The sequence below is a fragment of the Camarhynchus parvulus genome, chromosome 7 (assembly GCF_901933205.1).
Source record: "Camarhynchus parvulus chromosome 7, STF_HiC, whole genome shotgun sequence".
In the NCBI taxonomy this organism is placed as follows: domain Eukaryota; kingdom Metazoa; phylum Chordata; class Aves; order Passeriformes; family Thraupidae; genus Camarhynchus; species Camarhynchus parvulus.
In genome coordinates, this window is record NC_044577.1 from 21905492 (window position 1) to 21931607 (window position 26116).

Consider the following 26116-nt stretch of genomic DNA (forward strand, 5'->3'; position numbering starts at 1 on the left):
CTGGTAACATGGTGACAGTCCCTGCTGCACCTGGGGCTTGCTACCTTGCTGGCTGTGGTGGGCAAGGAAGTTTTGTGCTGGGGAATTTCAATCCATTTAATTTATTGCCATTGGTGATAAAACCAAAAGTGCAGAGCCGGAGGCACAGTTCCTGTGAAGAGTTTATTGGTGTAGCTGTTTCCACTACAGTCAGAAGAGTCACAATGCACAGAAACAACAGGCCTCCTACACTACACGGGGAGGACAGGACACACACGGCCACAGACACACAGAGACACTCGTCTCTCTGCCCCGGGCCCTGTAGGGGGCCAGGCTGTGGGCAGGACCTGCTGTGGGGAGGCTTCTTTCTCTGATGGGATATTTCTGCAGCCTCCCGAGGAAGGCATTGGACCCTCCCGGTAATGAAGCACCCACCATCTCTCGCAGGAGCCAGGCTGGTACGTGGGAATGGGGGCAGCATCTTCTCCCAAATCCAATGGTGAAGTGAGCATCCCAGCCTCCTCTGGAAGAACAGTCCAGCTCTGACCATCAGGAAGAGGCTCAGCTGCCTTTCTCTCCTGGCATTAACCTTGGAGTTTCCAGGGCAGCAAGGGCACCATCAAACAGTTTCTGGGCCAGCTCTGAACAAAGGCTGCCAGCTCAGGGACACCCGAGGGAACAGGTCTGTCAGGTGGGAAGGTGTGATGCACAGCAAGTCCCACCTGAACACGAGGAAGAACTTTACTGTGCAGTGACTGAGCACTGGAACAGGTTGCCCAGAGAGACTGTGGAGTGTCCCTCCCTGGAGATATTGCAGAACTGTCTGGATACAATCCTGTGCCATGTGCTCTGGGATGACTCGGCTTGGGCAGGGAGGTTGGACCAGATGATCCACTGTGGTCTCTTCCAACCTGACCCATTCTGTGATTCTGTGGAGCTGCCCAGAGGTGATGGGGGCTGAGTGCTGGGCACCCTGAGTGCTGCTCCTTCCCACCTGGAGGGCACTGCTGGATGTGAAAGTGATCTCAATATGGCAGCAAAACTGGGGCTGGGGCTTCAGTGACTTCCTTGTAGGCTTGCAGGGAGCCAGACTCAGTGGATCACTGCACAGGGAAAGGGAGGGACCCAAAGGACTGTTTTGTGCTCCAGCACTACATTTCTTGTGTAGCTTCTTAAACATGATTTGTTCTCAGAGACAGGAATGTGGGAATCAGGAACTGGGATACAGCCCTGTGATAAGTGTTTACTCCTGCAACCTCTGAGGAGGTGCAGAATGGCAGAGGACTCCTCTTAGTTCCTGCAAGAGGACAAGCATTCAAGCACTCAGAATACCTGCTTATCTCCAGCCTTCCCTCCCTGTGCAGTTTGCCTTTGGAAATAAGGTTGGGAAAATTGAGAGGGAGAGGAGCCAAACAGCCTCTTCCATGTCAAGCAAGAGCTGAAAACAGTCATGTGGGAAGGTGACTGGACAGAAAACAGTCTGGAGGACTGGGCTAGGGTGCCGGTCCCTCTTTGCCTGTCTGTCAGGCTGCAGCAGCCCCGTGGGGCAGTAGCTGTGGCAGAGGCCTGGTATGAGCACTCCTAGAAGGGGGCAGAGAGAGCAGGAGCAAGGCATCTGCCAGCTGAGTAAGGAGGTTGCTGGCCTGGGAGAAGAGGCAGCTTCTAGCCCATTCCTGTGAGTGCTCAGTGTCATGTGCTGAGATACCCAAGCTCCCCAAGCGTCATGGTAGTGGAAGGGAATGCAGTGGCACCAGCTGGCATGGTTCCCCTTCACCGCCTGGAGACCAGGCACAGGCTGCCTCCAGCAGGGAAGGGTCAGACCCCTGACCCAGGGCACTCAAGACCCACACAGCTTTGGGATGTGAGAGGCATCTCTCAGCCCACCAGGTCCAAGAGGAGAGAGACTCACAGCCTCTGCTGAGCGAGCGATGGGGCAGCCAGAGCCGGGCTGCATCCTGCAGGGCTATGGAACAGCCATTCATTGGTCCAGGCAAGAGACAGTGTGACTCATGGCAAGTCTCCAGTTAGTTCTTGGGAGGGGTGAGCAGGCCTGAGCTGCCTGTTCCACAAGCAGGGAGGACAGCTCCCAGCTCACACAGGCATGTGCAGCTCGTTGTACTCGTCCCGGCCATCCTCGTCGAAATTTGGCTCCGCATCCTCCGAGTCCAACTGAGAAGAGGCAGAGACCAGGCTATGAAGGCCACAGCTGCCCCCACTGTGGGGTCAAGCCTGGCACAGAGGGATCTGCACACTGCAACCCAGTCAGCTGAGCTGTGCTGGGAAAAGCAAAGCTCTTGCTCCTTCCCCTCCCAGCAGGCTTCTTTAAACCCTCATGCCCATCCATGCGTCCCCAGCCCGATGCCCTTTCTATTCTAAAGCCTGGGGCTTTGGTCCAGCACCGCAGCTCCTTCCTCTCCCCCTGCTGGCAGCATTCACTTCTGGGTGCTGCTCCAGGCTCTCCTCCAACAAAAGCTCAGGATGTTGACAGCAGCAGAGGAGCTGCCAGCTCTTGAAGAGCTGCCAGTACCCTGGCACTGTGGTTACATGCTGAAGTGCCTACAGCCATAGGCTCTGATGTGCTGCTGGGCTGTTCTTGCTGCTGGTTCAGTGGGGAATTGGTGTGTTTCTTGGTGAAGGAGCCACAAGATGGAAAGGGAAATCCTTATTCCAGGCCTCTGCCTGGTAGGAACCTGTTTCCTTGCCCCTGGCTGCCCATCCATCTCATACTGCACTCCCAGGGCTACAAGATCCAAGGAAGCCATCCACCCACTTACTGCTATTGAGCAAAGACCCTCAAGGCTTTGCTGGCCCATCATCTCCCAGCCTTTCAGGCTGCCAAATCTCTTCAACCTCATTCCAGTGTTGCAAGCTAGACTGAGGACAGCTGTCTGCTCACCGCTTTGAGCTCCCTGTCGTGGAAGAAGCGGGGCAGCACGAAGCGTCGCAATGGCACTGTCATGATCAGGACAAAGGGGAAGGCCAGCGATGCCACTGTAGATTTCACCACCCAGAGCAGTACAATGCAGGCCAGTTGAATGCAGGTGAAGAGATTCATTCTCCAGGTCTTCACCTAGTAGGTAAACCCAGTCTAAGAACACATTATCTTTCCACAAAGATTAACAAAGACCCAACTGGCAAAACAAAACTCTTCTGCATAGCATAGTACAGCAGAGTACTGCTGCTGCAGAGTCTACCTGCCTTTACTCTACAGCCAGGTAGAACTCCATAACACATCAGCCTCTGTGCTACCTGGCAGCATACCCACCTGGCAATGCAGTGTCCCTCTACCCCTGCAAGCAGTGCATCAATCCTACAAATTATCTGTCAAATCTATACAATATCCTGGCAATGTACTCCTGGGTGCAGCCTGCCAGCATCGTACCACCTCTCTGCATGCCTTGCACTTACTTCTCAGCACAAACTTGCAGCCAAGCAGGGTCACCAAGCCAAGTATCACTCTAACAAAATGCCATCCTCCCCTCACCTGTTTCTTCTTCCTCCTCCCCTCATTACCTCGTTCTGTGCAACCTGCCTTTGCTCACCTTGACAACGTAGATGTGGTCAGGGTGGTGCTTGGATGGCATGAAGATCAGGAGCAGGCGCTCGTAGAGCTGGATGCCGGTGAGCGATGTAACCCCCATGTAGAGGAAGATGCCGAAGAGCACGGCCAGTGGGATCTGCCTCAGCATGTTCCCCATCACAATGGACAGACCTGCACAGACAGAGCTCAGGGCATGTGTATCTCACACCAGCCCCTCCGCAAGGCACCTCAGCCTCCCCACCTCCTCTGTGTCCTGGAGCACAAGGGAAAGGAAGCTCAGTATGGGTAGGTGTGGGCACTCCTGCAGTGAGCAGGCAGAGCATGGACAGGCCCATGGCGCACGGACACTGCCAGGAGATTCAAGTGCTCGGTGCTGACTTCTCCCCTCCCGTGCTCCCTGAGCAGAGGCTCACCGACAAGGGCAGCAATGAGCACTCCGGTGACACGCTGCTCCTTCACCTCCTCGATCCTGGGCTTCTCCCCGGGTGCGATGGCCTTGCTCATGACGGTCAGCGCATTGACGTGCGTGACGGAGCGCACCGTGGCCGCCGTCAGCCAGGGCAGCCCGAAGAGAGCGCAGAGGCCCCCCATAGTGCCAATGAGCAGAAGGTCCAGGTGGAAGCCAGAGCCTTTCAGCAACTTCCTCTCCTTCTTGCTAACAATCAGCCTGGAAGAAAATATAGCCTGGGTCAGTGCAAGGCCCAGGTCAGAGCCCAGGGACAGCACTGCAGTTGGGGACAACGCTCACTGGAGACAGCACACATGGGGATAACAAGAAGATGGCTGAGGAGGGGAATGGTGGCTGTCAGGCTCAGGTTAGCAGTTTCCTCCTGTGCTTGGCTGAGGCAGTCTCCACCACACCATTTGCCAAGAGGGGAGACAAAAGATGATGGGAGAAGCCAAGGTACAGTCTGAAATGGCCAGGATCCTGCTCTTGCTGCTCCTCTGGGATGTCCATTGCATTTCCAAGTGAACCAGCACCCATCTTGGCCTTGCCTGTCTAGGGGTTAGCAGTGGTTGAGGTTGGAGGGGGAGATACTCACGTAGTGATCTGTGTCTCCATGAAGATAAGAATGAAGACCAGGAGGGCAGGGATGGCAGAGGCAAACATCATCCACAGTGGAAAGGTCCCACTACTGCCCATGGGGTGGATGAACCAGCCACGCTTGTGAGGGGACGTGACCGACAGGCCGGAGGGAACATTCAGCTTCTGGTGGTGTAGTTGCAAAACCCAGCAGTTACTCATTAATACAAAAAAGCTCACAGCCTCACACAGCTTTGATCCTCCTCTCCTGGTGCTCTCCCTGTTCTGAACGCCTCAGATGATGGGATAAGCCACCCTGAACTGAGTAGGACTTTCTCATGGATAATCCCCTTCAGTATAAAAACCCCCATGTTCCTTAACATAGGCCTGTGTCATTTCCTTTCAGCTACATAAATTCCCTTCATTTTTTCCAAGAGACCAAGGAAATATCTTCTCTCAGGAACCTCACTCCCATGTCAGTCCTTGCAGACCATGGTTAAAATGCTCCTTGACCTCTGCTTGGACAAATTAAGTGTTCTGAACTGCCTACCATTTTCTGAGGTGGCTTTCCAGACTTTCCAAGGCTCTTCTGTAACATTTTACAGCATTGTTTTTGCAGTGCAAACCCCAGCAGTGGCCACATTCTGTGGAAATGACCTCACCCTGACCATGTTCAGAGGGAATATCATGTTTGTGCTCCCATCAGACCACACAGACTCCTAGCTGTACATCATCCTGACCCTGCGTTCATCAGCATTTGAACCCTTGGCTCTGTGCTGCTCTACAGCAATTTCTGCTATCTGCACTGCAGGCAGAGTTTATGATTTGCATTTATGTTAATCAGCATAAGTATGAATAATATTTCTGGAATGTTTGTCCTTGAGTTAAGCTGTGTAACTAAGTACCATTTTCTCGGAAAGCTTTGTACATTTGCTGAGTTAATACTAAAATGATAATGCTTTTGATAGTAACTGTAGAAGTGTAGCGGGGTATGAAAAGAATGTAACAAAGTGCATGATTTTACTAATGTCTGATAGACTGAAATTTTTCATTGAAATTCAAATGAATAAAAATGCATTTGGATTCCACCAAGCCTTGCGCTGTTTTGATAAAAAGCTTGCATGATGAACAGGAAATACTTTTCACCCTCTTCCCAATCTTAGCACAAAAAAAAAAAAAACAACCAAAACCAACCAAACAAAAAAAAACCCAACCCAAAAATATATAACTCCATACCTACTGAAAAAGGAGAAAAAATAAAACCTGTGAGATACGTTTCTTTGATAACATTAAGTTATCAAACTTAAGTTTGTGCATAAACTGGGAAAAAATTGTATTTGAGATAAAGTCATCAAAATATTAGTATCCTACCATCAAGGAGAGAATAAGTACATTGAGTACTAAACTCATGACAAATACCCTATTGAAACCATTCTACATGCCACCTTCTTCAGTGTGCATAAACAGTTTATGTCTTGTTGATTGACTGCAAGTGTTTAGAGTTGCAAATGCATTGAATCTCCCTAAAGCCCCTAAACTCTCCCCTACTGACAGCTAGAAGACCAGAAGGATGCCAGGACATTCCAGTCCCTGTAGCTGTGGCCTCAGCCTTAGCAAGACCCTTGGAGCTTCCCTTCAGCGTGGGAGTGAGGATGAGGGGAATATTTCTGTTTGCTTTGTGCTGTTATGACTAAAGAGGCAGGAAATACAAATTCCCCTTTGCACAAGAGCAGGCCAGTGCCACAGGGATCACTGCTGGGCTGCAGGAAAGGCTCAGAGGCAGTGCTGGCACCTACCTGTGTGTATGTGTCAGTGATGGTGTAATCCACCAGCACCATGACCAGGATGGAGATGGGGATCCCAAAGTCTCCGATGATCCGCCGTGCCTGCAGAACACAGACCTGTCATTAGCGAAAGGAACAGGCCAGCTCTGTGCAAGCACAGGGAGCCTACAGCAAAGAGAAGCCCCAGATGGGGCCAGCATCACTCCAAACCTGAGCACTGCTGATGGGCAGGGCAAGGAAACCCAGCCTTGACCCCTGGGGCTGTGCATCCCACTGCCCACACAACATGCTCTTTTATGACTGGCTAATTGCTCCTGCTGGCCTATTTAGACAGTGCTCCAGGTACTACACAGATACCCTGCATGTAGACAGATGTCCAAAGAGAAAAAGTTGTAAGCTCTTCTTCTTATATTCTAGTTTAAGAGACTTGTATGCAATCCAGTGAGCTTTCCCAAGGTCCAGAGGACTTTACAGCAGCCTCACTGGAGCAGGACAGTGCAGATACCATCATCAGCAGTCAGCTCTTGTCTGCACCTAGGGTGGGCTACCATCCCTCCTGCAAGGTATTTAAAGGGTTTCTGGTGTTTCTTTGGAGGACATCCAAGCGTTCTGGAGAATAAAGATCTGTAGCCAGAAGTATTATTTGTTTGGTGTGTCCCTTGTCCTTGACATGTGAACCCCACAAACTGCTCACCTTTCCCCCTAAGAAGCGGCTGTTCTTGAACTTGCGCATAAAGAAGGCAATGAAGAAGGTGCCCAGCATGAGGATGAGGGAGAGCAGAGCAGTGTTGGGCTGCATCCTGGTTCCCATTGATATCGCATCTGTAGAGAGCACGCTGGCATTCAGGCTGCTCTGCACGTTTGGTGGGTAGAACTTCAGCAAAGGATGTTCTGCAAACACCTGAGCGGATGAGAGAAGCAGCAGACAAGTTACCACAAGGAGTGGCAGGGGGCACTGTCACTACTGGGGGCAGGGGGAAGCGGAGCTGTCCTGCTCTGTGGAGAGGTGAGGGCAGTAGATGGCGGGCACGCACAATCCCAGCATCCGTCACCTCGCCTCGCAACCTACCCAGCTGGAGAGGGTTGGGGAGAGAAAAGTGGCCCCTCTTTAATGTCTCCTGCAGGAAGAGAAGGGGAGAGAGACATTAGGGCTCTTCCTGCCACTCTCTGTGGTGGCACAGGAGCCAGCTGGGCTGAGGCATGAGACCAGCAAAGAACTGCTCTACAGAATGTCTACGAAAGTTGTGGCTGAGCTGGCCCTGTTCCCTGGCCTCCTGTGTGCTAAAGCAGCAGGTTCCTAAGGGATTAAGAAATGCAGCAGCCCATCTCCCCAGGGAAGGTTCACCTTGTACAGTTTGTAGAAGGTCTCATAGATAAAGATGAGAGAGATGAGGAAAGCAAAGATCTCCTGGGTGAAGGGCGAGATGTAGCGCACCAAGAAGCTTCCTTCTGCTGCCACGATAATGAAGATGAAGACGATGAGCCACAAACCAATCCACACTCTGCCTGTCAGATACTCAATGCCTTGTGTCTGGCAGAACTGAAATGGAAAGGGGAAGGAGTTACTCATGTCTCCTCAGGCTGCCTCCTGCATCCACTCCCCATTAAGATCAAAGACTGTCCTGAAAAAAAGCATCTACATCTGCTTGGGCATCCAGCACAGAATCAGTCAATTCATTGCTAGAATCACAGGTAAATTTGCAGACTTTGCATTAACACCTGACAGCTCACACCAAGCAGGTCTTTACCGCTCCAGTCTTTGTAACAGTACCTCTTTCATGCTCTGCTGAAGCCCGCCCATGCATAACACTCCCCATCCCACCCATATGGAGGTGCCATTGCTCAGACACAGCTCTCCATTGTTCTATGCACTCAACAGCACAAGCCTGTTCCCTACAAAGGAGGGCCTGAGCATCCTGCTACATCCCACTGCATAAAGGCCACGATCTCACACTGCACCCTGTGTACAGACAGTTGCATGTGTGTGGAGAAAAGGCCCCAGGCTGCCACCACAGAGGAGACCATCTCCACTGCCTCTTCTCATCTACAGCTGTTTCCAGGACAAATCATACCCCTCCCTTTGCAGCCTTCCTCAGTACCACCACAGGCAGAGGTACTCTGTACACAGTGACTGGACAAAGCAAAAGTGGTCAGTGAGAAGTGCAGTTACAGGAGAGCAGAGAAATTCCCACTCTGCAATAGCATCACCAGCTCCAAACTCTTGAGAAGGTGACCATCCAGCTGTAGAAAAAACCATGCTTTTTCAAAGACACAGACATGCTGGGAGTCAGAGGAAAGGAGAAAAATTAGATTCACTGCTTCAAGGTACAGTGATACAGGGATGCTTTCAAGAGCAAAGAGGTCATGCTACTTGAGAAAGAAACATATCCATCCTGGCTGGCCAGGCTACCTCTCCACACACCCTTAGGCTCATCCTTAGAGGTGGGAGTAATATATGTGGCACGTCCCAAACGGGTGGTACACTGAATGTTATTGAGCTCCCATAAAAGGAAACCTGGACACAGATAAAAATGGTGAAATGGACTTCAAAGGAAGCCCCAAGAACAGTGAAATTTTAGGATGCAGCTACAAGTGCTCAATGTGCCAAAGAGCTGCAGCACAGAGCTGGGAGACAGTGCTCTCCTCACAGTCAGCATGTAGAGGAGTGCTGTTATCAGTGTCACACCTCAAGGGATAATGGATACAGCAGTGGGAGGTAGAAGTCCCTGTAGTGGGACCTGCCAAGGGACAGCAGAGACAAGGGCAGCCCTGTCTGAGCTGAGAGCAGCCTGGAAGGACTCAAAGAGTTCACAGTAACAAAGACCCTTTGTAGAGCTGAGAATGCCAGTTGCCCTCTCCAGAGCAAGGACAGAGCAAGCAGGTGCCAAGCACAGACACTGTCTCACATGTACCTTGTAAAAAGCTTCTTCAAACACCAGCAGAGGCCCTGAGAAGCCAATGACCAGGAGTGGCTGGGCTCCAAGCAGGGAGAAGAGGATCCCTAAAACCGAGGTGGAGATTATCAGCTCGGAGACCCCCATGAGACCCTCAGTTTTCTCTCCTGGGAAAGAGAACAATGTATGAGTGTTACAGCCTGGACACAGGCACCATCAGCACAGACAGGCAGGCTGCACAGTTCTGGACAGAGGAGGCAGGTCCCCATCCCATCAGTCAGAGGTGCCCTGTGTTAGGCAGGGAGCATGGAGGGAGCCCTGGCAGCCGAGGCTGGAGAAGCCAAATGGCAGGGAGGGAACAAGGCAGCAGCCGAGGCGCAGCACCACCACTCTCCCTGAGTGAACAGCACCAAAGCCCACCCCAGAACAGCATCACACAGACACAGCCAGTGTCCCAGAGTGCAAAGAGCAGACCAGAAAGCAGGCCCATTACCTAGGAGTCCCCCGAAGGTGATGGCAGGAGAGAGAGCAGCAAAGTAGATGAAGAGAACGGCTGCGAGACACTGGCTGTGCAAGGCGTCTCTGATGTCACTGAGGTATTTGGGGTACCTGCGCTTTATGTCCCGAACCAGACCTCCAAAAAAGATCCCGGTTCGCTTCAAAGGGTCATCCTCAGCTTCCTCCTCTTCTTCCTCAGCTTTCACTTCACACAGCTCTGGAGGTGCATGGAGGGCAAGGCTTCAGCAAGGAACACAGCTGGGCCCCTGGCCTGTCCCTCTCCCAAATACCTCACAGAGCAGCGCTAGCCTGGTGGGCCCCCTGCCACAGCACATCCCAGTGCCTCCAGCTGTCCCCAGCCACCAGAGCTGCCCACAGTCACTGTCCTGCTCCCCTTGCCCCACTCCCCACTCCCCACTGCAGGAGCCAGGCCCTGCTCACCCTTCTGCCAGGCTCTGGGAGGGGAGGGCCCATTGGTGCACACAGGGCACTAGGCACAAACTTGCCCAAATGTGAATGGAGAGACCTTTGGCTTCCTGAGCAGTGCCCTCCTTCATGGACTTCTGCTCCCTCTCCTTCCTCTTCTTCAGCAGCAACTTCTGGAAGGTGGCAATGGATTTGAGCAAGTCTTTCCCCTCCACCTCTGATGGGGGAATGACAATGCTGCAGTCCAAGAACTCGTTGATTGCATTGAGGAGGTCTTGACGATCATCTGCCATGTATGCAGCCTCATGGAAGTGCTGGAAGGAGCAGGGAAAAAGAGAGAGGGAGAAGGCTCAGACCAAGCCTAGACCCAGCTACTACAGCCCGGAAAGACAATGCTTGCTATGACCTTTAGAGTAACATTCTCCCCCTCCATCCACTACTCATCTCACACCTGCCACTCTGTGACCCACACTCCTGAATCCCACCTCCTGTTTTGAGGGAGAAGCTGGTAGAGCCCTAAAGCATCACAGTTAAAAAGCACAAGAACCACGAACTGAGCAGGGAGCACAAGAAACTCTTGGGAGTCTCCACATGGAGACGCAGAGCGAGAAAATAAGCATCTACAGCATGAGGGGAGCCATGCAAAGAAAACTAGGCAGAAAAGGGGACATATATCTGACAGCAGGAGCAGGTTAGCAAGGAAGGACTAAGGAGACCAGGCAGGGAGGTGCTGGCAAACAGGTGTAAGTGCTGCACTGTCTCTGGAACATGCCTCCAGAGAAAAGGCTGGAGGATGATGAATGAGTGAACAGCCTGTAAAGGAGGTAGGGGACAGCTAAGGTCCCTGCAGCACACAGACTCCCTGGAGCCACAGCTTCAATGTAAATGATACTGTGCTCTCTCCACGGCGCCAGGACTGTGTAACCTTGCTGTGGCCAGCCCTGGCTGCAGCAGCTGGCTCTGCTCTTCCAGCAAGAGCACCAGAGACTCAAATGAATGAGGTCACCCCACAAACACAGCACAGAAGCTGGAATAGCACCTCATCTCTTCTGGCTAAAACCACATTCTCAGCTGAGCCCCACACAACTTCAGGGAAGGAATCTTTCAGTCTTGCTGCCTCTAATGCAATTTTTCTGATTGAGCATTTTAGTCTCCAGTTCAGTGAAAGTTGTGCAATAGAGGCAGTAGAGGAAGGTTTGTTACTTGCTTATAGTTACGAGGCACCAGCAGGAAGGACCTGTGAATCTCTGATCCTCTTGTGCTGGATGTATACAGCAGATGCTCAGATTGTCTCTCCTTTGCATTTAATTCCTTACCAAGGTAATCAATTTCACTGCCATCTAGACAGATGGGGGACTTCTAGCAGTGCACTTGCTTGGCAGAAAAACCTTGCAGTCTCTTCATCTCTTCTATATGGATGTGCTCCTCTACATGGATGCCCCAGCAATGGGACTCAGCTAAAAAGCTTCATCCAAACATCTGAAAACAGTCCCCAGGAACTGCTGGGTTTTTGTTAGTGTGGTCCAGGCCAGGTGCCATGGTCACAGACATCACTTAGCCTCCCCACCTCTCTGTGAAACGTTGACTGAACATCACTTCTCTTACCCTGGGTCATCCTTTTCTCCTGCTTTTACACATGGTCCCTGTCTTCACGCAGCCTAGCACACCCTGTCCCAGCCAAATAAGTGTCTGTCCTACTCTTTGCTCTGCACTGGAACATTCCACCTTGGCCAAGCCAGGCTGACCTTAAAAATCCCAGGTGCTCACACCTGCCTACCCCACCTGAGCCCTTGCACAGCTCTCATCTAAGGACTGTCTAAGGAGCCAGCAAAGCTCCCTCACAGCATCACTGCCCACCAGCTCCTCACCTTGTCAGACATGAGCGTGGAGATTGAGCGGCCAATTTCGTGGTAGTCCATGTTGGCCTGGCTAGGTCCCAGCAGCACAAAGATGAATCTGACAGGAATTGGGACCTCCAAGACAGATTCCAGGAAGACAGCCTCATTCAGTCGGACGAAGGCCATGGTTGGCTGCTCCAGAAACTGCACACAACCTACCAGGGGGCAATGTTTGGAGCAGAGTTAATCACTGGAGTGAGCTGTACTGGGCTGCCTTTAACAGCAGAGACAGGGGTTTTGGAGGCTCCTACAAGCCCTGCAGTCATGTACTTTCTCCAGACCACAGACACAGCACTGAACTTCACACTGAGGACTGCTCCAAGTGCCTCACTGATCATTCACAAGCAGTGCCACTTTCTTTAGCCTCCCAGTTAGCCCATTCTCAATCCCTTACAGATGGGCTCTACTTACACTATAAGGGGCTAAGTTTAAACTAGAAGGTTTTTTCCCACTTATGGAAGGAAACTTTTTACATGTTACTTTTATCAAACAAACTTCTAATCTCATCAAAGAATGAAATCAGGTTCGTTTGACATGACCTATTTCCCATAAACCTTACTGCTTGGCAATAATTACATTCATATTCTTTAGCTCTTTAGTAATTGAATCCCATATTAGCTCTGCCACTATGCTGGCCGAGAAGGATGCCAGGTTAAACAGCCTATAGGAACTGGCTCACTGTTCTCCCCTCCTTGAGCTATGAGCTTTCTCTGTTAACTTGTACCTTCCCTGTATTCCTAAACTATTTTTTTTCAGAGAAAAGTAAGTCAGTGCTCTAAAGACTCATAGGTGCAAACTGCACATTTTGTTTTACAATGTCTGCATCTCATCAGTGCTTGGCAGTCTCCTCAGTTCCTAACAGATTGGGAAGTACTCCTGCATCCTCCAGCACACCAGCCACTTCCTTCACATACCCAGCACAAATGTTTATTGAATACTGGTATTTCACTGGCATTATTACTGATCTTTCTGCCATCTGTGTCCAGCAAAGAGCTGTGCACTGTGTCAGGCTAGCAAATCTGGGCCTTCTGAGAGTCAAAGCAAATCCCAAGACACAGCCTTAGCTCAGAAACAAGACAATGTTTAGTTATTTGAGTACTCAAAAGTGCACTTAGGAACCTGATTTGGCCTCATCGTGATTAAGCATCAGTTTGGTTGAGCTGCCAAGCCTCTTTGCCTGAGCTTTTAATCTATTGGGTAGACAATGACATTTATTTTGCTTGTAGTGTAGTTAGGTTTGCTGATACGTTAACACCAGTGCCAAGAGGAATACTCTTGCAATCAGAAGGCACCAAGCCCACTGATGCTCAAGCTTGCCTGCTCACAGCCCTCCTGTACAGAGAAATATGTCCTGGTAGTGCTACAGTCAATACCTGAGACCTTGCCGCCAGCCAGGCCCTGCTTCTGTCAACTCAAAGCTTGCTGGCACACACAGCCAGCAGCCAACACTGGTCAGGGACAGGGCCCAGCAGCTGGCAAGGTGTTACGAGGCCAGACAGAGAGAAGCAATGGTCAAGGGGCAGGGTGATGGCTTGGCCATCAGTCCCCAGGCACCACTCACCTACTTCTGAGCTGCAAAACCAGACATGCTGTGAGCCTGGCAGGACTTCCACCCCTAAGTTGGGCCCCAGCTCCCAGGAGCAGCATCTATCAATGTCTTTTTTAATTTAGGAAAAGAACTAGCCTGGCAGGCCATATATTTGCTATACACAAACAGAAGATGAATCATCACCAAAGGAGGGAGTGTACCAGGCTCACTCCCCAGCTGAACACATATGAGAAGACCAAATATCCCTGGGGAGTGAGGACACACCAGGATCTGCACTAGTCACTGGGGGACTCTACATGCCACCTCTTACCCACAAGCACCACTGTGGCCTCTGCATCTTCAGGGATTTTCTCCATCAGCTTTAAGTATTTACGATGGCCCTCAGAGTTATGAAGATGTGGGTTTTTCTGCCATAAAGAATACAAATAAGTAAGGGTGAAGTCCCTGTGCTTTGGTCTCCCTACACAGCCTCGCACCCCACTGGCACAAATGCAGCTGGGCTTGCCTTGGCTGCACACCCAATGCCTGCTTCACAGCAAGGCACCCTCACAGCAAAGGCCACCCTGCAAGAGCCAGGGCTGCTGCTGCCATTACATGCTCAAGCAGACATCTGCATATAGTGCAAAGCCAAAACTAGGCACCAAAATCATAATGTAGCAACCCGATTTCCAGCACTCCAGGTAATCCAGTCCTTGCATTACAAGGTTTCCCCACAAAGGGGCTCAGAGGTGGGCACCATGGCCTGCTGGCAGCCAACAGCTGTCCCCAGAATGTGGAAAACGACACAGTAACCCTCCCCCAGGTCACCCTCACCTCCTTGCACTCAGTCTCATTGGCCTTGGGGTCAGCCATCTCAATGCGCTCTTCCCCCATGAGGGGCACACATGTGTCCGTGGTGTGGTTGTGATGGTGGTTCCCCACGATGGAGTTCATGCTGGAGCTGGAGTGGTTCCTTGGGAAGAAGCCCTCTTTCTCATCATTGGGATGGCTGAGGGGAGAGTAGTGGCGATGAGGGGACGTGTCTCCCTTGCCACCTGGGGCTCACAGATAACCCCCGGGCCCTGAGAGCCCACATCCATGCGCACCCACCTGTGCTTCAGCAGCAGGGCACGCAGCACGTTGGCTCGATCTTCTGCCCTGATCTGGTCAGAGATGATCATGGTCTCCACCATGAGGTGAGCAATGCCAGGCAGAGTGGTCTGCTCCAAGTCAAGGAGGACAGCACCTGCCAGCATGAGGGGAAGAGCCCTGCTCCTAGAGTGCAACACTCCCCATTGCATTCACATTCTGGGGACACAGCTGTTCCACCAGGAGCCAGGCTTTGGGTGGGGTACAGATTCAGCTGAGAAATGCCCAAGTGCCCCATGTCTTTTCTGTAAATCCTTGCCCCAAGAGAACCCAAAAGCTCCAAGATGCAGTGGTAATTCTGGTATCTCCTTATTTCAGTCTCCCACTCTGACCAAACTTGCTGACCACATCAAAGATGGGTCCAAGGCCCGCTGGCCAAGGCACAGCTGGGGGGTGCAGCTTCTGTGTGCCTGAGACCAGTGAAGCAGAGTGTGGAACCAACCAGGCACTCTTGAGCTAATTCAAACCCTGTCCAAAAAGGCTGCAGGATGTCTCTCTCCACAAACCCTACATGAAACCTGGACACAGATGCTGTTTCATGCCTCCAGTGAGGCACCTAACAGTGACGGAAGCTATCCAGCAAAACCTGTCCTAGAGCAAGAGACAAACCCTGGTCTGCTCTTCCTCACTCACCGTGGGCAATAGTCTTCCTGAGCTCCAGCAGACTGCGGAAGGACAGTGAAGCCACATGGGGCTTCCCCCACCTTGCTGTATCCTCCTCCACATCCTCCTCAAACTTGATCCAGCGGGCTGTCTCCCTCCAGTGCATCTCCTGGTTCTTATCCACCACCAGCTCATTCAGCTCCACAAACACCTAGTGTGGATCACAAGGACATGAGATGCATACAGCTCTACCAGCAGCACACAAAAAGCCTTAGCTCTCTTCTCCAGGTACTGCCTGGTCTGACATGATACTGGAACAAACCTGCCATGGTTTAACCAGAGGTTTACTGCACAGAAGCAGCCAGGATAAATATCACTGACAGCATGGCAGGAGCTTCCAACAGCACATGGAGCACCAGAAAGCTCCAAGTCACATGGTATGGGTAGAAAGGAGAGAATAATGCAATGCAGCACCCCTTTCTATCAAACTGCTGCAATTTTGTCCTCTGCCTTCTCCTCGGTGGCCCCCCCAAATTTCTCACACTCTCCAGAGATAGTGATGTTACTGTGCTGCCAACTTCCACAAAAACATCACCATTTCTGTGACTTTTAAATGCCTTTCCTAAAGTCAACGCTTTGTGGTTTCAGGGAAATCTCCCCTTATATTGAAAAAAGTGTATTTTCAGCTCTCATGGTAAAGGATAACAGCATGAAATGTCACCCTCAAGGTCATGTAAATAATTAATTATATTGAAACACATCACTTTATAAATTGCATGTTTCTAGTCCTGATTTATGGTTTCTGAACAAGTGTGGGAGGACAGCACATGGATACCTCATGGGGCTTTCTATCCAGCTTCTTCTTCTTCTTCTTTTTCTTGACAGATGGAGTTGATGCTAATTTTTTGCTTGTCCTGGTGACCTGACTCCGAGACGGTTTTTTCATCAGATGCCTCCTCACACCTGGGTTATCTTCAAAGCGGTGGCCTGAAGACATAGGAAAGGAAAAAAGGCCACCAATTTATCTAGTGGATATACACTGTCTGGCAGGGAAACACATCCAACCACGTCCTTCTCTCATTAACTTAGGCTATCAAAGCCCTGGCAGCTGGAGAACTCACCATCCTCTGCCAGAATTCTGAAGATCCTTTCTGCCTCATTTGCCTACTTTCATCTCTTCCAGAGATGTGAACTAACCTCTTCACAGAGAAGGCTTCATCCTAGGCTGTGCTTACACTTGGGACTTCATCACAAATGCTTTTACTCATGGTACTCAAACAAGTGGTGTGGGAATCCTCCCCATATTCCCCCAACAAAAAGCAGCCTGCAGCCTTGGCTGCACAGTTCTGCACCCACACAGCAAAGGCAGGCACCTGGCTGGGCCTCACCCCTTGCACCAGGGAAGGCCTGGTGCTCAGCAAGCATGAAGGGCAGTGAAAGGGAAGGATATTTAGCTGCTGGTCTGGGAGACATAAGGAAATATCAATGTCTGTTTTATTTAATTGTGTGACGAGACTGTAGGATAACACTGCAGCCTGGGGCTGGCTCGGAGGCTGGCAGTGAAGTTGAGCTATCGCTGCTTCTAAATGATCCGCAGTGCCGCGGTAATGCCCTCAGAGAGGTCTGAGTTAGAGACTGGCTGGCTGAGGCAAAGCCTCACAAAGGCTGTTAATGCTGCTCTACAGACCCATCACTGTGCTGCTGGCTAGCCAGTGCCCACCAAAATGCAGCCACAACCATACTAGCCTTTTTGCAATGCCAGAGAAACAGCACCAGGCAACAGCCTGCCAGGGAGGATTTCCCTGGATGCTACCCAGGGACAGCAAGTGTATCTTTCTCAGCACAGACAACCCACAGGAATGTGGAAACCCTCAGAGCCTCATTACAGGATGGGCAGGCTGATTATGGAGTCAGGGCTTTTGCTCAGCTTTGGTCAATTGAGGTTTGCTGTCTGTGCTTGTAAGACAATGCCAAGGTCCTCTCCCTGGCAGAGCAAGGGCAGCTCTCCATTGGCTGGGGTGAATGTTCTGCTTGCATACATCTTTCTGCACTTAGCTTCAAGACCTGCAGCTTTCAGGGTATGAGAGACAGTAAAAAGCACAGGGTTTTAAGTCTGAGTGGCCTCTTTGATGTTGCAGAAAAATAGCTGTACACCTCTGGCATGGAAAGACACACCCAGCATCAGGCCAGGCATACCATGGCCTTGCACCTTGGAAATCTGGGTCGCTAAATTAAATATAAAAGGAATCAATACTGAGCCTGAGGGCATTTTCCCCCATTGGCTGTCCTGCTGATGCACGTCCTGCTGATGGTGGGACTCCTCCCTGCTCCACTTACTGCCCTGCAATGTCGATAGGAGCCAATACCGGCCCAATAACCACTAGAACGTTTCTGGGAGCTGGGCACGTGTGGGGCTCCCATGGAGTTTCACATGGATTTCTCAGTTCCTGCACACACAGCAGCCACTTCAGCACACTCAGTATGAGCTCATGCATGAAACCAGCAGTCCATCATGCAGATGATCTTGGTATCTGGCACCTTTGCTCCAATCCCTGCAGCTTCTGATTCTCCTATGCACCCTGGGACTCCTTTTCTCTGTGTCCCTGGAAAACCAGGCCCCAAGTACACTCTACCCAGCAAGACAAAGGACAGCAAGCTTTCCTCTCACAGATGACAACTTACCACACAGTGCTCTTCAACAACAGCCCTAGAGAGCACCCACAGTCCTAGCCAGACAATGGCTGGAGGACAAATAAGAAGCAAGGAGCCACGTTTCCTGACTGCACCTCCAGGGACTCCCACAGTCGGTGACAGGGACAGGAATCAGAGTGCTGCAGGGTCCGAGAGTGTCGGTGAAGGCACATCTCCAGAGCCCTACCTACAGCAGACTAAGGAGAGATCTACTTTGCTGCTCTTCCTTGGTAGTGTTTTGGCTATTGAGATGCCAATAGGGGGCTACAACTCATAGGAGCAGGGTGGGCACCTGGTCTTAATTTAGGAGAACCACTGGCTTTGGGAGTCCCATGCAGAACCCAGCTGAAGTGGTCCAGGCTGCTCTACAGAGACCCTTTCTGTGTCCTGTAAGATTGGTGCCTTCCCCAGAGAAAGTCAAGCTCAAGAGAACACCTAAAAGTCCTTATGCAGGACAGGATCTTAGTCTCTGAGACCAAAGGGTGATATGCTCAGGGCATACTTCTGTCCTTCTTGTTTGAAGCCAAACCCCCCAAGGAGTACTGCTCTTGCTGTAGCTCCTCTCCAGTGCTCCCCAGGATCTGAGTGTGAAGACAGTGATGTCAGAGGACAGAGACCAATTCCTATGGTAGCTCCACTATGATGAACTGGTATGTCACCCTCCCACACAGCATCTCCTACAGTCTCTTCCAGAAGATGATCTCATCACGTTAGCTTCCACAGTCACATTTCTTCAGATGAACAAGTTCCTTTTCCACCAGCTTAAATCTGAATATGACAAATATGACTGCACTGGTTAAAGTCTTCCCCAAGAATGCCTTTTCTAGCAGGCTATTGCCTTCAATTTACACCTTCAATAGCTCCTGCTCCCCTCCCTTCACTTCCCTCAATCAACAAGAAGACCAGGAAGAGGCATCTGAGTATTTGTATCAGTACTAGAGAGCAACCTGCTATCCTGGCATCACAAGGATAATGCACACTGCCCATTCACCCCAATGCTTAAGTTACAGCAAGAAAAAAGAGATTTTAAACTCAGACTCTTGAAATATATAAAAAAACACTTTCAACTCAGATTCTTGAAATATTTAAAACTAGACTAAGTGAAATGCTAATCAACATACTGTAAGACAGAGCCCCATGCTGGCTTCTGGAAAAAGCTACTGCCCTGTCCTGCACAGAGGCCAAGTCTCTCTGGCTGATGCTAAGTCCAATACGATAGGGATAGCTCATCCCTGCTGCCAACCAGGTGTCCAGGTTCAGCACTCCCCATGCTCCAAACACTTAAAAGAATGCAAGGAGACCAAGGACTCCATTCTGTTGAAAATATATTCCTCCTGGATCTGAGCTGGTCCTGGAAGAGGCACTGCCATGGAGTAAATAGCTGGGCAAGTGGCACTGGCTGAAAGTGAGCTGGCTCTGCACAAACAGACTCTGCTATCTCGGCCATATCTGACTCTGCCATACCTCTCTGCAGGATTAATCCACAATGTGGATTCATTATACAATTAAGAGTTTACTGTACAGAGCACCTACAGTATTAGCTGTAGCAATCAATGAATGTGTTAAATACTGGAAAGCCCAATTTCCCCACTTTGTAAGTGATGCATTATTACACCTGAGTGATCTGCCCCTTCTACCTTCCCAAGAATATCCATGTTTTCCAAGGTGAACCTGGAACAATTTCTTCACACTTTTAATTTACAGCTCATTCAGCTTAGGACAGCTGATGGCACCAATTTGCTCCAGGTTTCTATTTTGAACTTTGCTACTATTCTATGCCCTATCAATTTACAGTAACAAGTAGCAGACTTGTTACTGTAACAGCCACAAGCTAATCCCCACTAGCTGGTCCCTGCAGAAGCACATAGGCAGACATTTTTTTCCTGAAGGCTTGTAAAGATGGAACAGATGACAGAGAGAACACAATGCTGGGATTGAGAGGCAGGGCAAATTAAGTTTTTTTACCCAAGATCAAACAGTCTGAAGCAGAGACAGAGGCAGAAGCTGAACCAAGGCATCCTGAGCTCCAGTTACAATCACTCTGTTTTCCCACTCTTCTGTGTAAAGCTGTTTAAGTGGGCTAGTTCTGGGACATCACCCTCTCATGTGCACTCCTAAAATCCCTTGAAAAATTAACACATGATCCAGATGAGGACATTTGGACAGTTACCCATGAGCCATGGCTATGAACAGTACCACTCCCAAGGTGGGCCACCTTTAGCAATATGTACCAAGGAAGGAGCCCTGTGAGAGATAGGAGTGAGGCTCTGGTTTCTGCACAGTCTCCAAGACAGCTCAGAGATTGCTCTGCAAGGGATGTGAAGGTACAGAAACACATCTGGAGAACAGAAGACATTTTTGACTCTCAAGATTCCTATTCTCTCCTTCTCTGCTTTTCCCACTCTTGCTTCCTTTCTTCCTCTTTTCTCCCATCCAGGCACCCCAGCCAGCCTGCTATCACCTAGTTTCACAGCCATGCTCAAGCATGCAGGTACAAAGATTAGGTTATTTTTTTTCCTTTGGGCAATTAGATTACGGTACAGAGCTAGAACCTGATACCCACCTCCGCTGTCAGATCCGCACCTCAACTCAAATTCCAGGAAAAATAGCAGCAGCACACTGTCACCTTGTGCTACAAATGGAAGGGGCAATCTCTTTGTCCTTATACACACCTCAGAGCAGCTGCTTTTTCCCTGCCCACAGCATGGGCCACATCCTGATAAGCACAAACAGCAAGATGCAGCTGCCTCCGGAGCTGCTCGAGCGAGACACACAGACGAAAGCACCTCAGCACTACAAAACAGATTGGTACTAAGACCTCACACAGACACACAGGTATCAGGCAGCTCCTCTGGCGTCCCCAGACACCAGTGGGGCAGACTGTACTTCCTCTAAACCAGAAGACCAACCTGACATGGAGAGGGTACAGACAACAAACACAGGAGGGGGTTATGCACTGTAGCAGCGGGCTCTGATCTACAGCTGCAACCACGGGGTCACTGCTCTGGTACTTACAGGTGGGCTCCCCGCCTGGGTAGCCCAGATGGCTTCTGATGGCCTCCCATAAATCATAGTCTTCAAAATTGAAGGCAAATTCATCAAAGTCTTCATGGCTGAGTGAGTTGCGAATACAGGCGCTTATCACTACCTCCGGGCTGCTGCCCCCTTCTGATTCCTTTGCTGGCTCCTCTCTCTCCTGAAGGGTTGTCATGCTGTCCTTGTGAAGGTCAGGGGTCAGGTGTCATGAACGACACGCCTTCAGATGAGGAGCCAGGACAGCCAGGCTGACGTGTGGGAAGCAAGCTGCCCCCCCTGGAGGGCTTCACCACAGCCCTGGGGCCAGCCCCGGTGCCTCACTCCCCTGCTCACGGGGCATGAAGGTGCCGGCTGCAGCAGCCCCGAGGACTGATGAGGTTCCAGGAAGACTGGCTCCACCCAGGGATGCTTCTGTGGGGGGCTGCCCACCAGCTCCTCCAGAGCAGGGTCCTCGCTTTTCCGTGGGGTCTTGTGCCAGATGCCCAGGGATGCAGCACCCGTGGCCCGGGCACAGCCAGGCTGCATGTGCAGCACCGCTTTTCTCCCTCACTCCCCTCTGGTGTCTCCCTCCCTCTCCAGCCTGCAGAGCAACCTATTGAATTCTCCATGTCCCCAGGCCCGGAGCGTGCATTTCCATGACGTCTCTGTCTCTGTCCTCGTGCCACGCACAGGGGCAGTCCCCCTCTGAGGCGCTCCAGAGGAGGCAGCTGCCTCTGCCAGGAGAGCAGAGGAGAGGGGAGGCTCCTCACCTCAGGTTTTCTGCAATAGCAGAGCTGGCAGCGTGTCACACAGAGGGCTGATCACTGGGAAAGTGTGTCAGGAGAGGAGAAAGCTGGGTCTCAGGGAAATGCTGGAAACCCTGAACTGGAGAGGACAGGGGGGTGGGTGGTGGAGCAGGCAGCCATGGGGTAGGTGGGAGTAAGGATGCTGAAAACATAAAGATCAGCACTGTGGACAATGCAAAGCTAACAGAGATGAGACAGTGATGGAAAAGAAGGATGTGGGGAGCAGGAAGGTGAGGACCAGGTCCTGTGGCAGGCTGAAGACCATGCCTGAGGCTGCTAGGGGAGAGCAAGAGAGGCACGGGACAAAGGGACACACACACTGGTAACACAGGCAGTGTTGTAAAGCCTCACTTTTCATGCCATCCAAGTCAGCAGATGCCAGCATCTGGGCCTCGGCCTCGTCAGTGGGGACGCGCTGGTAGGCCGCGCTCTCCAGGGTGGTCATGCTGCCGATGCACATCCTCTCCTTCAAGTCATAGGTACCCCGCTGGCCACTCGCCACCTGGCCCCAGGCCTTGCGCTTCTCCCACCCGCGGGACAGACGCTCTCGAGGCCCGGGGAGGCTGTAGGAACCAAAGAGACTGACAGTAGTAAGCAGGGTGAATGACAATGGCCAGTGGCCTCAGGGGTTGGGGTTCCGTGGCCCAGCCCTGGCCAGCAAGCCCCCGAGAAGGAGCAGGGCCAGGAGTCCTCTCCTACAAAACCTGAAGGCTGCTCCTTCTGCTCCTCCTCTTCCCTATCACAGAGTGGGATCAGCTTGTGCCCAGTGTCAGGGACCTATCCCTGAGTCACAGCCTCATGGTCCCCTCCTGGGGCTTCCCAGCTTGCAGCTCAGCATGACAGCACAAGTTAGCTGGGAGGAAGGGTACTCCAGGTGCGCAGACCAGTGCCTCTAACCCTGCACTATGGGGATCCCATGGACCCAGGGATGTTGCAGGAGTCCCATGGAATCATCATCCCACCAGAAAGCAGCCCTCTTGCTCACAGATGCTCTCCCTCTGGGGCCCATGTCCCTCCTGACTCAGCAGGAAAGTTCAGACTAAGCACAGCCACTGGCCCTGGGGACAGACTCTGTGCAGTGACCTTGAGCTGGGGAGAGCAGCAGGCAGCTTGGCACTGCTCACCTACCTGTGGAGAGAGGCAGGGCCCTTGTCCTGCAGCAGGTCAGCAAAGCGAGGCATGGGGGACAGGATGCCACATTCCTCCTCCACATGGAACTGCGCGGGGGCCGCAGTGCTGCTGGGCTCCTCCTCATCGCTGCCAACGGTGAACTGCAGAGACAACAGCCCTGACAGCAGGAGCTGGGCAGGCAGCCTTCACCCCAATCCTTGGCACACAGAACCTCCCCAAAATGGGCCACAGTGGCTTTCCCCACATGCCCCATACCCTGGGACTGCTCATATTGAGCCCTCCACTGTACTATAAAACTTCAGAACAGACACACTGATCTTCCCCCATGGGTCTTACAGCCCCAAAATGCTCATGCACACCCACCCCTGCATCCACACCAAGCAATCACTTACCTGTCACTGTCCTTTGGTGGCCATCTCTACTAGGCAAGGACAAATACACTCTTCCCACAATACTGCACAGCTACAACTTATCCCTGAGCAGCATACTTGCTGGCACCCTCCTACCACCTCCCTCCAGACTCCAAGCCCCATCCAGATAGGCACATCCTGGCCTTGCCTTTGGTTTGCTTGGGGACTCCAGCTTAGGGGATGTGTCCTTCCCACGAGCTTCGGCCTCAGATTCTGCAGAGATTTCTTTCTCCTGGACCTCCTCTGCCTCGGACTCTCCTTCTTCCTCTTCTTCTTCTTCCTCTTCTTCCTCCTCTTCTCCTCCCTCCTCGTCCTCTTCCTGGATGGTGGGGGTCACCTCTGAGGGAGGTATTGAGGTTTTCTTCTTTTTCCTCCTCCTTTTTTTCCTCCTGCTGGCACGGGGTGGCCTCTTTTGGAACTTGAGGGCAGAAGGGAGGTGAGTGGAAAGGGGATGATGGATGTGGTGCGAGGTTTGGCGGTGGACTGAGAGAGAAAAAGAGAGTCAGGGGCAGGAAGAGGCTGGGAGGAACCTGCCAGGCGCCCCTCCAGGAAACAGCATGGTCTGAAGATCAAGGGCCAGGAAGGGCAAGGAGAGCCACCAGCCCACAGGGACATAGCAAAGCTCTTTCACTGATGTGGCAGGCTGTGTCCAGCCTGGGATAGGTGGGGACACAGCCCCTGTGCAATGCCAAACCACCCCAACACAGCTCCACTGCCCTGGGGAAGGCAGCACTCTCCCTGTGTTGCCAAAAGCCATTTGCATGGCCGTGCAGAGCTGCAGTGACCTGCCCTGAGCAACATCCCCTTCCTAAACATGGGGAAATGTTTCTTGCATCCTCAAACAAGCATAATTTGGGGCCTTTACAAACTTTTTAGGGACATTAGTTAGTGGTTAGGCCATAGCTTAGTGGTGGACTTGGTGTTAGGTTTACAGTTGGACTTGATGATCTTAAAGGTCTTTTCCATCCTAAATGATAATGATTTCTTTTCTGCATAATGCTTCTTTGAGTTGAATAGATGTAGCTTATTTATCCCCCAGGCTTTGACAAAAAGTTCCTCCTACACAGCCACAGGAACAACAGTGCAGAAGTAACCTAAGTCCAAATCCCAGGTACTTTGAGAGCATGTGTTGTACCAGCCTCTGAAATTCAGGTTCAGTTAGGAGGCTGTCTTTTAAAAACCAGGGTAAAGAAACAGGGCAGAAGGACTTTTCTTTAAACTAATCTACAAAGAGAACTTCATACAGGCTTGACCTGGGTGTCATGGGAATTACAGAATGAGAAGAAATTAAGGACATTTCTGAGCCTTCATTCCAAAACAAAGGCAACACACCAGGCAGGGAAGAGGGTAAGCTCAGCATCCCACTGTGAGAGAAAGAGAAGCCATTGCTGCCAGGGCTAGCTGCAGGCACAAAGCCTCCCATGGACAGTCTGCAGGATGCACAGGTCCTGGGGCTGCACCCGGAGAGGCTGAAATCAGGGGGGCACCAGGCACTTGGCAAGGGGGTGTTGCTCGGCAGCTCTTCCTGAGCAATTGTTTCCAGACGGTTTAGATTTGGTTCCTTCCCAGCTTTCCTGTGACATGGCAGCAAAATCTGTTTATAGTGAAAACTACCTTCAAAGGACATTGTGAATGTAGGCTGTAACCTTCTCCCTGGGAGAGCCAGGCAGGTTCATTGTTCTGCTGTCATGTTTCCTTTCCTTTGGTTTCTCAAGTCTTTTCTTCCTTGTTTCCCCCCTTGGGAACAGCAGGGATATTTCACACATCCCCTTGGTTCAGAAGAAGCAGCTTGTGGCAAGATTAGAGGAGATTTAGAATGGTCAAATGTCTGCACACTGGAAAGAGTTTGGGCTCTTTATAAACACTTTTCTCTCAAAAGTGTTTTTTTCTTTGACTTAACTGGGTGTACCCCATTTCATTCACAAGACGTGGAAGACAGACCCTCCTGTCCTGCTGCTGTACTTCCATAGCACACCACCAGGTAGGTCAGGCACGAATTTCTAATATAAGAAGCAAGGAAGACCCTAACTATACATACATTGCTCCTTCAACAGCATAAAGCTGCTGATGAGGACACAGCCCATCTTTCCCTTCTGGCTTGTTCACTTCAATCCAAGGCAGAAATTTATTTTTTGGATCAGAAGGAAACTGAAGCCTTGGGCTGAAGGGAATGGCATTGATAGTGCATGATCTGGCAAAGAGAGGAGCACCGCTCTTCTCTTCACCTCTGCCTCAGCCCTCCTCAGGTCAACTGATCACATCTCCACAGAGGTGGTCTGGAGGTGGGAAAAACACACCTCTCCCAAACACAAAAGGATTCATACCTCCCTCTTCTACCTCCTTGTCCTCCTGTGCATCCAGTCCCTGTCCTCCCTCCCTGCTCCCTTCCTTGCACTGCCTGCCTGTATTGAAAGTTACTGCCAAACTAGTGTCCCAGATGCTTGATTACATCTCTTGGTGAACTTGATACAAGAGATATGAAAAAGTAATTTAGATAGGGAGCCCAGAAGGAAGAGCCTACATATTAGGAGTTCCTGGCTTCTATTAGAGCAGGAAACATTTCTAAGCCCAGAGAACATTCACCTGTATGGGCTGGTATGTTATCTTTAAAAGTCTAATGACCTAACCAGATCTTCCAGCTTTATGAATACAAACTGCATAAAACCTTTGATAACCAGGGTTGATGTAGCCCTAGACAACAGAAATACATCAGGAGTTCAGAGGAAAACAAGGTTGATT

The 26116-nt window shown here is 51.1% G+C and overlaps 1 protein-coding gene across 3 annotated transcripts in view; it reads right to left on the minus strand.

Annotated features, from left to right (window-relative positions):
* Window positions 1-202: 202 nt before the first annotated feature.
* SLC4A3 (solute carrier family 4 member 3) overlaps window positions 203-26116 on the minus strand; it is a 33685-nt gene continuing 7771 nt past the window's right edge. Inside the window, exons 4-23 of one of the 3 annotated variants that reach the window (XM_030952384.1) lie at window positions 23526-23860; window positions 22965-23107; window positions 22188-22399; window positions 16160-16311; window positions 15355-15535; window positions 14683-14818; window positions 14407-14581; window positions 13904-14000; window positions 12015-12199; window positions 10247-10460; window positions 9716-9937; window positions 9241-9329; window positions 7674-7868; window positions 7023-7229; window positions 6341-6430; window positions 4564-4730; window positions 3934-4187; window positions 3522-3691; window positions 2876-3049; window positions 203-2148 (exon numbers count right to left, since the gene is read on the minus strand). In XM_030952384.1, coding sequence (XP_030808244.1) covers window positions 2071-2148; window positions 2876-3049; window positions 3522-3691; window positions 3934-4187; window positions 4564-4730; window positions 6341-6430; window positions 7023-7229; window positions 7674-7868; window positions 9241-9329; window positions 9716-9937; window positions 10247-10460; window positions 12015-12199; window positions 13904-14000; window positions 14407-14581; window positions 14683-14818; window positions 15355-15535; window positions 16160-16311; window positions 22188-22399; window positions 22965-23107; window positions 23526-23860 — 3476 coding nt within the window. In that variant the 3' untranslated portion in view covers window positions 203-2070. Of the gene's footprint in view, window positions 2149-2377; window positions 3050-3521; window positions 3692-3933; window positions 4188-4563; window positions 4731-6340; window positions 6431-7022; window positions 7230-7673; window positions 7869-9240; window positions 9390-9715; window positions 9938-10246; window positions 10461-12014; window positions 12200-13903; window positions 14001-14406; window positions 14582-14682; window positions 14819-15354; window positions 15536-16159; window positions 16312-22187; window positions 22400-22964; window positions 23108-23525; window positions 23861-26116 lie in introns of those variants that run through there. The other 2 variants (XM_030952382.1, XM_030952383.1) reach the window with 2 other exon arrangements.